Raw genomic sequence first — 15,109 nt, 5'->3', positions numbered from 1 at the left:
GGGCAGGTGTCGTTGTTGTGGTTGTTGGTAATTTAAATCCTAACTCTCAAAATAACTCACAGCGCACGTACAATTAATCACCCATTAAACATAGGATGGGACCCTAACTAGAAACACATACTTACCGATATAGCTGATCTCGAGGACCTGGCTGTTGTGTGCAGTAAGCTTCCAAATTCGAAACAATATAACTTCAACAACGATGTTGAACAAGAAAAATGTTGAACAAGAAGGTTATAATCGGATATAAAGAATATATATATATATATATATATATATATATATATATATATATATATATATATATATATATATATATATACTATGAACAACAAACATCCCAAATATGAACTAATTTTATTTAAATTATTTCATGATTTATGTTTTCAGTGTTTGTTGATAAATCTGCTTCGATGGAAACACGATCTGAAACAACAACAGAAGTCGATGATTTTGAAGAAGAAGAATCACGTGGTAATATTAGCCCCGCCCACCAAGGCCTCTCTTTGTTGTGAGTAAAATCTCTGAGAGTTGTTTAATAATTATCGATTTATACAACTAAGTTCGTGTTATGTGTTAATTTATGTTGAATTGCAATTTAACTGCGTGGAAGGAAATATCAGTCATTAAACAACAACCATTGAACAGCTGAAAGTGAAGAGGAAGAAGAATCCCCACGGTCTGTCGGCCTCACCGATGGAGGCTGCTCGAGCTTGTGTTCCTGTGACAAGGTCTTCTGAGTGTTTCACCATGGAAGATGATCTGTTAATGAAAGAGACCACGGCGCTGATCAAGACCTACGTGATGCACCGTGTGGTACCGGACGAGCCGCAGACCCTCAACCAAGCAGGATCAATTCTCATCCGGCTCGGTGACGAGGTGTTTTCCAAACACCGTGAGACCTATTGGGTAATGTTGGGACGGCTGTACCCGAACCCCCACGTTTTGAGTAACGTGAGCTCGGTGGCAGGAACGGTGACCCGTATGGCGGAAGTGGTGTTCTCCCTTTGTGAGGTGACCTGGGAACGCCTCATCAACGTCATCGTCCTGTTGGCCATGGCCGCTCAGAGAATGGACGACCAGTTCGGAACGGTGGAAGAACGAGCCGAGGTGTTGTCCCTTGAGATGAGCCGATACGTGGTGAAGCACCATGGGGTCTGGATTCGAGAACAAGGTGGTTGGGTGAGTCATCGAGTCGGTGTTGTGGGTCCAGTCCGGAGATAGGGAGCCTGGGTCGCTCTCGTCCTTTAGTCATTCTGCGCAAGTGGTTTGAGAGACCGGACTGTGTTGTTGGGGATCCTGAAGACGGTTCGATCCGGGTTGTCCTCTCATAGTGTTGTGGGCCGGGGTTTCGGTGGCGATAAACGACCACCAGGGGGGAGCAGTAGAGTCATCTCCCACAGAACACCCGGAATTTAGGTCGTAACCCTTGGATAACTCCAAAGGTCACGGGTCCCTTTGCAGACAGTGGTCGCCAATATTTCGACGGCGTTGGTCGGGTTAATTGCCTAATTTCAATGTACCTAAATACCCACGTCGTCCAACTACCGGGGAAAGCACACCCTCGGCCGACTCTGTCTGAATCGAGTCACTATCACCAACTCGGATCCGGCGTAACTGAGCGGAAGTTACCAAAGCCATGCCGGACCGAATGAACAACCTGCGGCACGAACGGCCTTACTATTTCTCAATACGCACCTTGCTCGGCCAATGAAGGAAAGCACAGAAAACGAGCTGGTACATTTAACAGGGTTTTATTTGACAAATAATAATCGGGGAGGGAAACACAGAGCAGAGTTATCACGAATGAAAGGCATGCAATGTACAAGCAAAGAAAAGCACTTCCACAATTCCACTTATCAGACTGGCGCCACACAAACACACGCACGCACGCACGCACGCACGTACACACACACACACACACACACACACACACACACACACACACACACACACACGCGCGCAAAATAACTGGGACCCGTCGGGTCTTTATTTCGGCCTATCAGCTCGACGGGAAGGCGAGCTTAGGGCAGGGGCCTATTCGGGTACCTTCCCGCCTCGTGCGGTTTCACCGGACCCGCACTTGTGGAGCTCAGAGTCTGTGACAGGAATGGGGATCCCAGCTCAAGCGCTCCAACGCAAACCACCACGGTCGGACTCGAACCCACGACCCAGACCAAGCCTCACTCGCCACCAAGACTGCAGACTGCAATCACCACGATCCTGCAGAACGCACCCTTGTCTGACCAACACTTCAGCCAACCACTCTACCCTTCTGAGGTGAGAGTGGTCTCTTCTCCTCCCACTCACCTCCTGATTGGACGAGGGGTTGTCGGATGACTCGTGCTGACCTCCCGATTGTCTGGGACGCGCGTGTCATGCTCGCCCTTCGCTCCTTGGCTGGAGGAAACAGTCCATGCCCTTCCTTCGGACGGAGCCTCGATCTGAGGCGATGGAGGCTCCGCCCACGCGTTCAGCCAAAAACACGTGGGCAATGGCGACCGGTTGAGTGCGGGGCCGTGGCGTTGTTGTAGTGGATGTCGTAGTAATTGTTGTTGATGAGAATGTAATAAACCGAACTAAAGACGTCACAACGCACATTTTCGAGTCTCCCACGAGACAAAAAGGAAAGGGACCTATCTCACACGTACTTACCGGCATAACTAACTTTGGGACCTGAATGTTGAGTGTGCATGGTTTCCAGATTCGTAACAATAGCAGGGTTAGAGTTTGGGGCTGGGGTACCACCACGGAGCGATGACATTTAGACTTGGTCGTGCACCTGTATCTCTCAAACGTGTCCTGTGGATGTAATGGTGAAATGGCGGGAGTTTACCTCAACTGAAGACTTTCTGTGTTTCCCTCAGGAAGATTTTGTGCGAAGGCACAAACCAAGATCTCTGCATTCCTTGATGACCCCATGGGTCTGTGCTGCGGTCTTGTTTGGAATCCTGGCCTTCATTGTTTGGTTTGTGAGATATCACAAATTCCAGAATCATCATTGAGATACTTTGAGGTAATCTGATGCTCGAGAACCACGAGGAAGGTTTAACTCCAGAACACGTAATGTTAGTAATAGTGATGGTGGGAGTAATGTTTTGTAATAGTGATGGTGGTAGTAATGTTCGTAGGAGTGGTAGTTTTGGTGGTGATAAAAGTAATGTTCGTACAAGTGGTAGTCATAATATTAGTTGTGGTAGTTAAATGTTGGTAGTGGTTATGTTAGAAGTCATGATTGTGGAAGTAATGGAGTACCAGTCGTGGTTGTAGTAGCTGTAGTCATCGTGGCCTATTGCCATTAAAGAGTAAAGATAAGGCAGAAGATGAAGGATGAACGACGTCTCACATCGTCTGTTGCTCCACCATCCACCATTGAAGAATGACAGCTCATTACATTGCCATGGCTGCTGGAAACAGTTTAATTATTTCCTTTGTTCATTCCCAATGCCACTCTCCATTGATCAGAAGCGTGCATTCGGGAAGAGTGGAAAGAAGAATGTAGTATGTACATGTGATAAAGAAGCTTGACTCTGATCCAGTTGAAATTGTTCGAATAAACTCACTGAGATAGAGCAATGAAAGATGTCTTCTTTGTTCGTATGCAGCACAAGGTGGTGGGTATCCTGGAACAGCCTACGTGTCCTGATTCTGAATAGAGAATGCTACAGGCAGGTTAACCAACCCTTGTAAAAATTTAAATCATTTTTCCTTCAACTGAAAACACTCCAAATGCGACGGAAAAAACTGTGCCTTCTCCACATACAACCACACCACCCGCCAGACAGGGCAGCGCCGCTCTCAACTGCTTGCAGCGGAGATGACGCGACATTGGTGGAGCATAAACATGCATGAGGCAAAACATGAATATGCATGAGGCAAGACATGAATATGCATGAGGAAAGACATTAACATGCATGAGGAAAGACATGAATATGCATGAGGCAAGACATGAATATGCATGAGGAAAGACATAAACATGCATGAGGAAAAACATGAATATGCATGAGGCAAGACATAAACATGCATGAGGCAAGGCATAAACATGCATGAGGAAAGACATGAATATGCATGAGGCAAGACGTGGGTGGAACATGAACATGTGATTTTTTTAAGGTTAAATTTTTAACATGGTATCCCAGGTGGGATTGTCCCGGTTATGAAAGGAGACCACAAGGTTCCAGTCAATCGGCAGCCCCCTTAGACACTTACCCCATTCCTGCATTGATGAGTTGTTCACAAATCTTTTTTGGGGGGGAAACCCTTCACAAAGCTCGACTTGAGGCACAGCTTCCAGCAGTTTATTGTGACAAATTCACGTGAAGTTTTCCACAAAACCAACAGACATCGTGGATTGTTCAGATACACACGTTAACGTTTGGCATGTCAACGACGCCATCTGTGTTTCAACACACAATGGGAAATTTACTGCTGGGGATAACAGGATCCGGGATCTACCTTGATGATTTGTTAGTCACGGGAGATTCCGTTAGCGACCATCTTCACAACCTTAAGAGTGTCTTGAAGAAGTTGCAAGATGTGGGATTGTGATTACGATGACATGAATGCGTTTTTCTCGCTGATGAAGTCACATTCCTCGGCCACAAGTTAACCGTGAACTTGACACAGTCCACGGATGAGAAGATCATGGCGATTACTGACACACTTGCTCCAAGAAATGTCAAAGAACTGAAGTTCTTCTTAGGGCTCCTGAACTCCTCGGGAAACTTTTTTGCCGGATTTAGCATCTGCTCTTCAGCCTCCACATCGCCTACTGCGGAAGGAGGTGCGGTGGCAAAGGAAGAAGGATCAACAAGGAGCATTCCTAAAAGCAAAGTACTCTTTGGTTCTTCGAGAACCAAAACACATGTCGTGAAGAGGCAAAGAGAAACGTGAGTAAATAAACTCGCGTTTCTCTTTTCCTCTTGATGACACGAGTTTTGGTTCTCGAAGAACTGAACATCGCACATTTGCAATTATCGATCGTACATCGTACAAGAGGTTGAATTTACGGACAAATAGGACACTTACTTATTGGACATCTGGCAACCCTGACCCTCCCCCACTTTCGTCTGGACAAGGGTTAAGCAACGATGTTGAACAAGAAAATGGCAGAAACGAAGGTTTAATCGTATTTTCACAAGGAAATTTACAAAGAAATCTAACACAGGTGGAGGTCATTCAGCCCATCATATCTGGTCGAACACCACTCCAACCCATCCACACAAGATCGAAGGAAGAAAATACAAAAAAATGTTTTTCATTCATGAAATTAAAAATTTTGTTTGTTTGTTTTTTGTGTTTTTGTAGGTTTTGTATTTTTTCTTCTTCCCCTCGAGGCGGGGGCATGCGCTTGGTTAAAAACACACAACATCAACCACACAACCCCCCGAACAAGACACCCACCAACAGCACTCCATACACAATCGCCCATCAATACTCAAACTACATAAAGTCTTATCAACGTCCCCATACCCCTCTCTCTCCATAACTTCCAGGTACCGATCTAATTCTAATTTAAACTTTTCTACTTATTCTGCTGCCACCACCTTTCCAGGGAGACCATTGCATACATTAACTCCTCTCTGAGTGAAAGCCCCCTTCCTTACTACTGTCTTAACTCTTCTCTTCTTTACTCTCAGTTTATGGCCCCTCGTTCTGTCACGATCCACTCTGTTGAATAATTAATCTGCACTTATTTTATCTCTACCTTTCATTGTCTTAAACATCTCCATCATACCACCTCGTAACCACCTCCTTTCTAGTGTACAAAGACCTGTCTCCTTCAGCCGATCCTCATAGCTGAGTCGATCAAGGCCCGGAATCAATCTACTAGCCCTACGCTGAATCTTCTCGATGGCATCTATGTCCTTCTGGAACTGTGGTGACCAGAAATGCACACCATTGGGTCATCTGCAAATTTTGAAAGCTTACTCTTCATCACATTATCCAAATCGTTGATGTAAATAATGAAAAGTAATGGTTCGAGTACTGATTCCTGAGGTACCCCGCTACTTACATCCTCCCAGCAAGACATCCTCCCACTCACAGCGACTCTTTGCTTCCCACGACTAAGCCTGTTTGTAATCCAATAAGCAACCTGACCAGCCACTCCACAAGGCCTCACTTTGTCTCACAACCTCAACTAGAGGGGGAGCACTCGGTAGAGTGCAAAACCTCCGCCGCCAATTCTGCTGGGTCACTTAAGTGAACCTGATATCCTATTCATTGGAGGACAAAACGGATCAGACTCCACTGAGCCACGATTGAATAAACTAAACTAGATCGACGCTCATGTGGAAATGCCCAAAAAATAAAATCGAAATTTTTTTGAAAAAAAAGGTGCAAAATTTGTTGTTTTTTTCTCCAACAAATTTTTTTTTGCTTGGATATCACTTAAAACATGTAGAAATGCAAAAACAAAAATTCAAATATTTTTTCAAAGTGGCCACCATCGCGGCCATATTGGACTTTGGACCAAGTTCAAGATCTAATGGCATGATCCTTGGACCATACCTAATCCCCCCACCAAGTTTCGTCGAAATCCGTGCAGGGGTTTTTCTGTAATACTGTTCACAAACAAACAAATAAAAACAATGTCACCTGCAGGGTGACCCGTATCTTGCCAAAAGGTGACCACGTGTGACTTCTTTAAGGTCACACTGAGGTGAACAGAGCTGCTATCCACCAGGAGCGACTCCTTGAGGAATATCTTCCTCCGAGAGATTCCGATGAGAATCGTTCTACAGAGTAACCATGAAAAATATGCTTTTGCCTCATAACGTCACCAAATAACGTCATAATGTCTCAAGCTTGACATATCTAGAAAGCACTCATCGAGGTGTTCAATTTGAGGTACTACACGATATGTTTCCTAAAACTTGAAAATTTGACCTTGGGGTAAAATATGTTTGACCTGAGGCGCTAACCATGAAGGTGAAGGCCAATCGCCACCAAAAATTAATCAGCTGAGCGACAGACCATGAACTATATTCCCATGAAGGTTGAAGACGATCCGATCAAAATTACTCAAAAAATAAGGGTTTCGTCGACTCCCCTGATTTGCGCCAAAGTGACCTTGACCTTTGACCTTGACCTTCAAAATTTTGTGCACTGAAAGGGACCTCTATAGGCCTCTGATATGCGAAGTTACAAAAATTTCCGATGATAACTGTGCTCTGCAGAATTTTTTATACGTGATTACAGACAAAAAAAAAAAACATACAAACTGACTAACATATCTTGCAAGACTTCGTTTTGGCAAGATAACAAGCCAGTAGGCGACGAGGGATTCGCTAGGATCGAAGCACTGGATACGATGCTTTTCATTCTGACCGATCCATCGACGAAGATTCATTGCCAAGACATATTGGTTCACATTCAATTATCCCTCTTCCTGGCAAAATTTTTCCTATTGCGTATTTTGCCAACTGGCACTCCTCATAAAAAATGACGGTCAATAGACACCCTATTTTTGAAGGACTACCATTTCAAAAATAATCGGTTTGCTGGTTTGTGCTGTGGAGCCTCGCGTTGCAGGCACACACACACACACACACACACACACACACACACACACACACACACGGAAAACCTGATAAACTTCTCTCAATGCTCTTGTTTGACCACACCTCCTGAGCCACACAATATTTTTCACAAGCCACGCCCACTTTCCTACACCACTCCCACTTTAAATAATAAATAATTGGAGGTGGTGTGTGGGTCGTGGAATCGTTTTCAGGAAAAAAATAAATAATTGTAGGTGGTGTGTGGGTGGGGAATCGTTTTCGGTAAATAAATAAATAATTAGAGGTGGAGTGTGGGTCGTGGAATCATTTTCGGTAAATAAATAAATAATTGTAGGTGGTGTGTGGGTGGGGAATTTTCGGTAAATAAATACATAATTAGAGGTGGAGTGTGGGTCGTGGAATCATTTTCGGTAAATAAATAAATAATTGGAGGTGGTGTGTGGGTGGGGAATCGTTTTCAGTAAATAAATAATTGAAGGTGGTGTGTGGATCGTGGAATTGTTTTCGGAAAATAAATAAATAATTGAAGGTGGTGTGTGGGTCGTGGAATCGTTTTCGGCAAATAAATAAACATATTATTAGAAATCCACAAAGACAGAAATTCCGGTGAATCCATTTATTTTGGATCCTTTTCACTTTGGTCAATAACGCTTGGATCGAGGAGAGATCAAAGGTGGAACGACGGTGTAGTTCATGACAAACACTGTATACACACCTTAAATGACGGTAAATACAGACCCAATTTTTGAAGGACTACCATTTGAAAAATAAAACCTCAATCAAAATATATCGAAGTGTTTAATTCCGAAGTCTCGTTTCTCTACATTCAAAACTGAAGGACAAGTATTGAAAATACTGTACGCGGTTTTTCGGCCGCTGCACAGCAACGGGTGGTTGCTCGGCAACGAAATTCAAATGCGCACACTCCCAGACCATATGGCACCTGTTGGCAAAGTTTCATCGAAATCGGTTCGCTGGTTCGTGCTGTGGAGCCTCTCGTTGCAGACACACACACACACACACACACACACACACACACACACACACACACACACACACACACACACACACACACACGGAAAACCCGACAATAAGGGATATCTCGCATATATAGCGAATCCAACAAACAGACAGGGGTGAAAACAGTAACCTCCGTCCTTCTTCGATGGCGGAGGTTAAATATATCTATATTTATCTATAATTCCAGCAGTGTGTGTGTGTGTGTGTGTGTGTGTGTGTGTGTGTGTGTGTGTGTGTGTGTGTTTGTGTGTGTGTGTGTGTTTGTGTGTGTGTGTGTGTGTGTCTGCGACTGCTGTTTCTCGACAGCCACTGGTTCGACCTTATTGAAACTTGCCAGGTATATTTCTGGGGACTTGAGTATGTGCCTTTTCAAGGTTTGATATTAATCGGACAAGTGGTTCCCAAGTTATGGCCATTTATTTAACAACCAATGACAGGACACGTTGCTGTGTAGGCGTGGCCGATGGGGAAAGGGCGCCTTAGTTATCAATGACAGGGCACGTTGCTTGGCGTTTTGCACCCACAGTATCTATCTTCTATCTACCTATAATTCCAGCAATCTCTGTTTGTTTGCCTTTCTAAAGGTTTGAAATTAATCGGACAAGTGGTTCCCAAGTTGCGACGAAGTTTGAGCGCGTTCCCCATGACGGGTTACAACGTACGGACTTCCAGATAGTGATGACTCACTGTATTCGAATAATTTCTCGATTTCTTATGCGCATTTATAGATAAATACAATGCCCCAATCCAGTCGTAGTTTACGAGAGCGAAGGAACGGCCTGTGTGGTTGTTGTTTCTGGCCTGCGGTTTGATAGTTTTTTCTGTTGTTTTTTTTGCACGTACGGCCACACACGAGTATACAAAAATACTTTGAACGAACATACATCCCAAATATGAACCAATTTTATTTAAACTATTTCATGCTTTATGTTTTCAGTGAATGTTGATAAATCTGATCGATGGAAACACGATCTGAAACAACAACAGAAGTCGATAATGTTGAAGAAGAAGAATCACGTGTGTAATATTAGCCCCGCCCACAGAGGCCTCTCTTTGTTGTGAGTAAAATCTCTGAGAGTTGTTGTATAATAATTATTTTATCGATTGATACAAACAAGTTCGTGTTTAGTGTTAATTTATGTTGAATTGTAATTTAACTGCGTGGAAGGAAATATCAGTCATAAAACAACAACCATTGAACAGCTGAAAGTGAAGAGGAAGAAGAATCCCCACGGTTTGTCGGCCTCACCGATCGAGGCTGCTCGAGCTTGTGTTCCTGTGACAAGGTCTTCTGAGTGTTTCACCATGGAAGACGATCTGTTAATGAAAGAGACCACGGCGCTGATCAAGGCCTACGTGATGCACCGTGTGGTACCGGACGAGCCGCAGACCCTCAACCAAGCAGAATCGATTCTCATCCGGATCGGTGATGAAGTGTTTTCCAAACACCGTGAGACCTTTGGGGAATTGTGGGGACGGCTGTACCTGTACCGCGGCGATTTGAGTAACGCGAACTCGATGGCAGGAACGGTGACCCGCCGTGTAGTGAAAGCCGTGTTCTCCGATGAGGAGGTGAACTGGGAAAGCCTCGTCATCGTCATCGTCCTGTTGGCCACGGTCGCTCAGGAAATGGGCGACCAGTTCGGAACGGTGGATGAACGAGCCGAGGTGTTGTCCCTTGAGATGAGCCGATTCGTGGTGAACCACCTTGGGGACTGGATTCGAGAACGAGGCGGTTGGGTGAGTCATCGAGCCGGTTGTGGGTCCAGTCCCGAGAGGGTTACTCTGGTCCTTGAGTCGTTCTGCACGAGCGGTTTGAGAGACCGGACTGTGTTGGTGGGGATTCTAAAGACGGTTCGATCCGGACTGTCCTCCAATAGAGGGGTTAGAGTTCGGGGCTGGGGTACCACCACGCAGAGATGACATTTAGTCTTGGTCGTGCACCTGTATCTCTCAAATGTGTCCTGTGGATGTAATGGTGAAATGGCGGGAGTTTACCTCAACTGAAGACTTTCTGTGTTTCCCTCAGGAAGATTTTGTGCGAAGGCACAAACCAAGATCTCTGCCTTCCTTGATGACCCCATGAGTCTGTGCTGCGGTCTTGTGTGGAATCCAGGCCTCCATTGTTTGCTTTGTGAGATATCACAAATTCCAGAATCATCATTGACATACTTTGAGGTAATCTGATGCTCGAGTACCACGTGGAAGGTTTAACTCCCGAACACGTTATGTTAGTATTAGTGGTAGTGGTAATGTTAGTAATAGTGATGGTGGTTGTAATGTTCGGAGGAGTGGTAGTTTTGGTGGTGGGAAAAGTAATGTTCATACAAGTGCAGTCGTAATGTTAGTTGTAGTTATATGTTGGTCGCCGTCATGTTAGAAGTCATGATGGTTGAAATAATGGTGTACCAGTGGTGGTTATTGTGGCCTATTGCCGTTGAAGAGTAACGATAAGGCCGAAGATGAAGGATGAACGACGTCTCGCACCGTCTGTTGCTCCACCATCCACCGTTGAAGAATCACAGCTCTTTACATTGCCATGGCTGCTCGACACAGTTTGATTCTTTCCTTTGTTCATTCCCAATGCCACTCTCCATTGATGAGAAGTGTGCATTCGGGAAGAGTGGAGAGAAGAATGTAGTATGTGTGTCTGATAAAGAAGCTTTACTCTGATCCAGTTGAAATGGTACGAATAAACTCACTGAGATAGAGCATTGAAAGATGTGTCGTCTTCTTTGTTCGTATGCAGCAGAAGTTGGCGGGTATCCTGGAATGGCCTACGTGTCCTAATTCTTGAATAGAGGATGCTACAGGAAAGTTAACCAACACTTGTAAAAAATTTTTTATCATTTTTCCTTTGTCTTAAAAAACTCCAAGTGCGACGGAAAAAACTGTGCCTTCTCCACATCCACCACACCACCCGCCAGAGAGGGCAGCGCCGCTCTGACCTGCTTGTAGCGGAGATGACGTGACATTGGCGGAGCATAAACATGCATGAGGCAAGAAATGAATATGCATGAGGAAAGACCTGAATATGCATGAGGCAAGACATAAACATGCATAGGCAAGACATGAATATGCATGAGGAAAGATATGAATATGCATGAGGAAAGACATGAATATGCATGAGGAAAGACATGAATATGCATGAGGCAAAACGTGGGTGGAACATGAACATGTGATTTTTTTAAAGTTAAATTTTTAACATGGTATCCCAGGTGGGATCGTCCCGGTTATGAAAGGAGACCACAAGGTTCCAGTCAATCCGGCAGCCCCCTTAGACACTTACCACATTCCTGCATTGATGAGTTGTTCACAAAACTTTTTTGGGGGGAAACCCTTCACAAAGCTCGACTTGAGCCACAGCTGCCAGCAGTTTATTGTGACAAATTCACGAAAAGTTTTCCACAAAACAAACACACATCGTGGATTGTTCAGATACATACGATAACCATTTGGCGTGTCAAGACGCCATCTGTGTTCCAACGCACAATGGAAAATTTACTGCTGGGGATTACAGGATCCGGCATCTACCTTGATGATTTGTTCGTCACGGGAGATTCCGTTAGCGACCATCTTCACAACCTGAAGAGTGTCTTGAAGAAGTTGCAAGAAGTGGGATAGTGATTACGATGACATAAATGCGTTTTTCTCGCTGCTGAAGTCACATTCCTCGGCCACAAGTTAACCGTGAACTTGATACAGTCCACTGATGAGAAGATCATGGCGATCACTGAGGCACCTGCTCCAAGAAATGTCAAAGAACTGAAGTCCTTCTTAGGGCTCCTGAGCTCCTTGGGTAAGTTTTTTTTGCCGGATTACGCATCTGCTCTTGAGCCTCTACATCGCCTACTGCGGAAGGAGGTGCGGTGGCAAAGGAAGAAGGATCAACAAGGAGCATTCCTAAAAGCAAAGTACTCTTTGGTTCTTCGAGAACCAAAACACATGTCGTAAAGAGGCAAAGAGAAACGTGAGTAAATAAACTCGTGTTTCTCTTTTCCTCTTGATGACACGAGTCTTGGTTCTCAAAGAACGGTACATCGCACATTTGCAATTATCGATCGTACAAGAGGTTGAATTTACGGACAAATAGGACACTTATCGGACATCTGGTAATCCTGACCCTCTCCGAATTTAGTCTCGACAAGAGTTCAGCAACGATGTTGAACAAGAAAATGGCAGAAAAGAATGTTATAATCGGATTTTTCCCCTTGGGGAGGGGGCATGGGCTTGGTTAAAAACACACAATATCAACCACACAACCCCCTTAACAAGACACTCACCAACAGCACTCCGTACACAATCACCCATCAATACTCAAACTACATGAAGTCTTCTCAACATCCCCATACCTCTCTCTCCATAACTTCCATGTATCTATCTAATTCAAATTTAAACTTTCTACTTTTTCTGCTGCCACTACCTTTCCAGGGAGACCATTCCATGTATTAATTCCTCTCCGAGTAAAAGTCCCCTGCCTTACTACCGTCTTAACTCTCGTCTTCCTTACTCTCAGGCTATGGCACCTGGTTCTGTCACTGTCCACTCTGTTGAATAATTCATCTGTACTTATTTTATCTCCACCTTTCATCTATCTAAAATTCCAGCAATGTGTGTGTGTGTGTGTGTGTGTATGTGTGTGTGAGACCGCTGTTTCTCGACAACCACTGGTCTGATCTAATTGAAACTTGCCAACTACATTGCTGGGAAGCTGAGTATGTGCCTTTTCAAGGTTTGATATTAATCGGACAAGAGCTTCCCAAGTTATGGCCATTTATTTACCAACCAATAATGCCCAACCGAAAATAATGCCCCCCTTGATGTGTGTTGTGTGTTAGCTCTCATACGAGCCTCGACAAAGAATACAAAAACAAAAAAAAAACCAATGAGAGGACACGTTGTTGCGTGGGCGTGGCCGATGGGGAAGGGAAGCTCAGTCGTGTTCCCCATTACGGGTTACAACGTACGGGCTTCCGGAGAGTGATGACTTCGTGTATTCTAATAATTTCTCGATTTCTTTTGCGCATTTATAGATAAACACAATGCCCCAAGTTGTGATCGTTTTCATATTAGACGGTGCATAAATTTCGGTAACATCAGAGTGCTGGTATGCTCCGAACCAGGAAGTAAATTTTTTTTTTCTCTTCTCTTCTCTTTTTGTTTTTCCTTGCGACGACATTGCGAAAAGGTAAAATATGTTGGCGCGAATTGAATAATTGGCCATTAAAACCTAAATTGCGAATCATCGTAACTGTGATATGCGAACTTCCGCGCCACGCACGTACGGGCACACGAGAGCAAAGAAACGGCCTGTGTGGTTGTTGTTTCTTGCTTGCGATTGGAATATTTATTTATTTATTTATTTATTTTTATTTTACGGGCACATACTGGTCTATCTATAATTCCAGCAATGTGTGTGTGTGTGTGTGTGTGTGTTTGTGTGTGTGTGTGTGTATGTGTGTGTGTGTGTGTGTTTCTGACTGCTGTTTCTCGACAACCACTGGACCGATCAAATTGAAACTTGCCAGGTATATCGCTGGGGACCTGAGTATGTGCCTTTTCGAGGTTTGATATTAATCGGACAAGTGCTTCCCAAGTTATGGCCATTTACTTCCCAACCAATGACAGGACACGTTGCTGTGTGGGCGTGGCCGATGGGGGAAGAGAACCTCAGCCGCGTTCCCCATTACGGGTTACAATGTACGCACTTCGTGTGTTCTAATAATTTCTCGATTTCTTATGCGCATTTATAGATAAACACAATGCCCCAAGTTAGGATCGTTTTAAAATTAGACTGTGCATAAATTTCGGTAACATCAGAGTGAGCTGGTATGCTCCAAACCCGGAAGCAAATTTTAAACACGCGATAACTTACGATCGAAAATAAGCAAGTGGGAGACAATATTTATACAACGGGTGTTTTTTTAGTCCCTTTAGATGTTTTTTGTTGCTGTTTTGGTACTTTTTCCCACCCCAGAAAATGGCGTCACACTGCAGAGAAAGTAGTTAACTGTACATCTATCTATAATTCCAGCAATCTGTGTGTGTGTGTGTGTGTGTGTGTGTGTGTGTGTCTGTGTGTGTCTGTGACCGCTGTTTCTCGACAACCACTGGTCCGATCTCATTGAAACTTGCCAGGTATATTGCTGGGGACCTGACGATGTGCCTTCTCAAGGTTTGATATTAATCGGACAAGTGCTTCCCAAGTTATGGCCATTTATTTACCAACCAATGACGAGACACGTTGCTGCGGCCATTTATTGACCAACCAATGACAAGATACGTTGCTGCGTAAGCATGGCCGATGGGGAAGAGAACCTCAGCAGTGTTCCCTATTACAGGTTACAACGTACGGACTTCCGGATCGTGATGACTTAATGTATTCCAATAATTTCTCGATTTCTTATGTGCATTTATAGATAAACACAATGCCCCAATCCAGTCGTCGTTTACGAGAGTGAAGGAACGGCCTGTGTGGTTGTTTCTGAGTCGCGGTTTGAATTTTTTTTTTGCACGTACGGTCACGCACGTTCGGGCACGTACTAGTGTCTATAATTCCAGCA

At 44.3% G+C, this 15,109-nt stretch overlaps 2 protein-coding genes across 3 annotated transcripts; both read left to right on the top strand.

Annotated features, from left to right (window-relative positions):
• Positions 1-523: 523 nt before the first annotated feature.
• LOC147006531 (uncharacterized) lies at positions 524-3,572 on the top strand. Its single transcript, XM_085868629.1, has 2 exons — positions 524-1,182; positions 2,868-3,572. Exons 1-2 carry the CDS (start codon positions 697-699, stop codon positions 3,003-3,005), a joined length of 624 nt encoding a protein of 207 aa, XP_085724755.1. The 5' UTR covers positions 524-696; the 3' UTR covers positions 3,006-3,572.
• Positions 3,573-9,578: 6,006 nt separating this feature from the next.
• On the top strand, positions 9,579-11,266 carry LOC147006530 (bcl-2-related protein A1-like). Of its 2 annotated transcripts, none has more exons than XM_085868625.1 (2): positions 9,579-10,286; positions 10,580-11,266. In XM_085868625.1, the coding sequence occupies exons 1-2, from the start codon at positions 9,852-9,854 to the stop codon at positions 10,619-10,621; spliced, it is 477 nt and encodes a 158-aa protein (XP_085724751.1). In that variant the 5' UTR covers positions 9,579-9,851; the 3' UTR covers positions 10,622-11,266. The 2 variants fall into 2 exon arrangements, with proteins under 2 accessions (XP_085724751.1, XP_085724750.1); XM_085868624.1 differs by having other exon boundaries at positions 9,586-10,286; positions 10,576-11,266.
• The last annotated feature ends 3,843 nt before the right edge of the window (positions 11,267-15,109 follow it).

This window comes from Eptatretus burgeri, unplaced genomic scaffold (genome assembly GCF_056783735.1).
Source record: "Eptatretus burgeri isolate ZD-2024b unplaced genomic scaffold, Ebu_testis_v1 Ebu_testis_scaffold_3168, whole genome shotgun sequence".
In the NCBI taxonomy this organism is placed as follows: Eukaryota; Metazoa; Chordata; class Myxini; order Myxiniformes; family Myxinidae; genus Eptatretus; species Eptatretus burgeri.
This window is presented reverse-complemented; position numbering and strand designations above follow the sequence as displayed.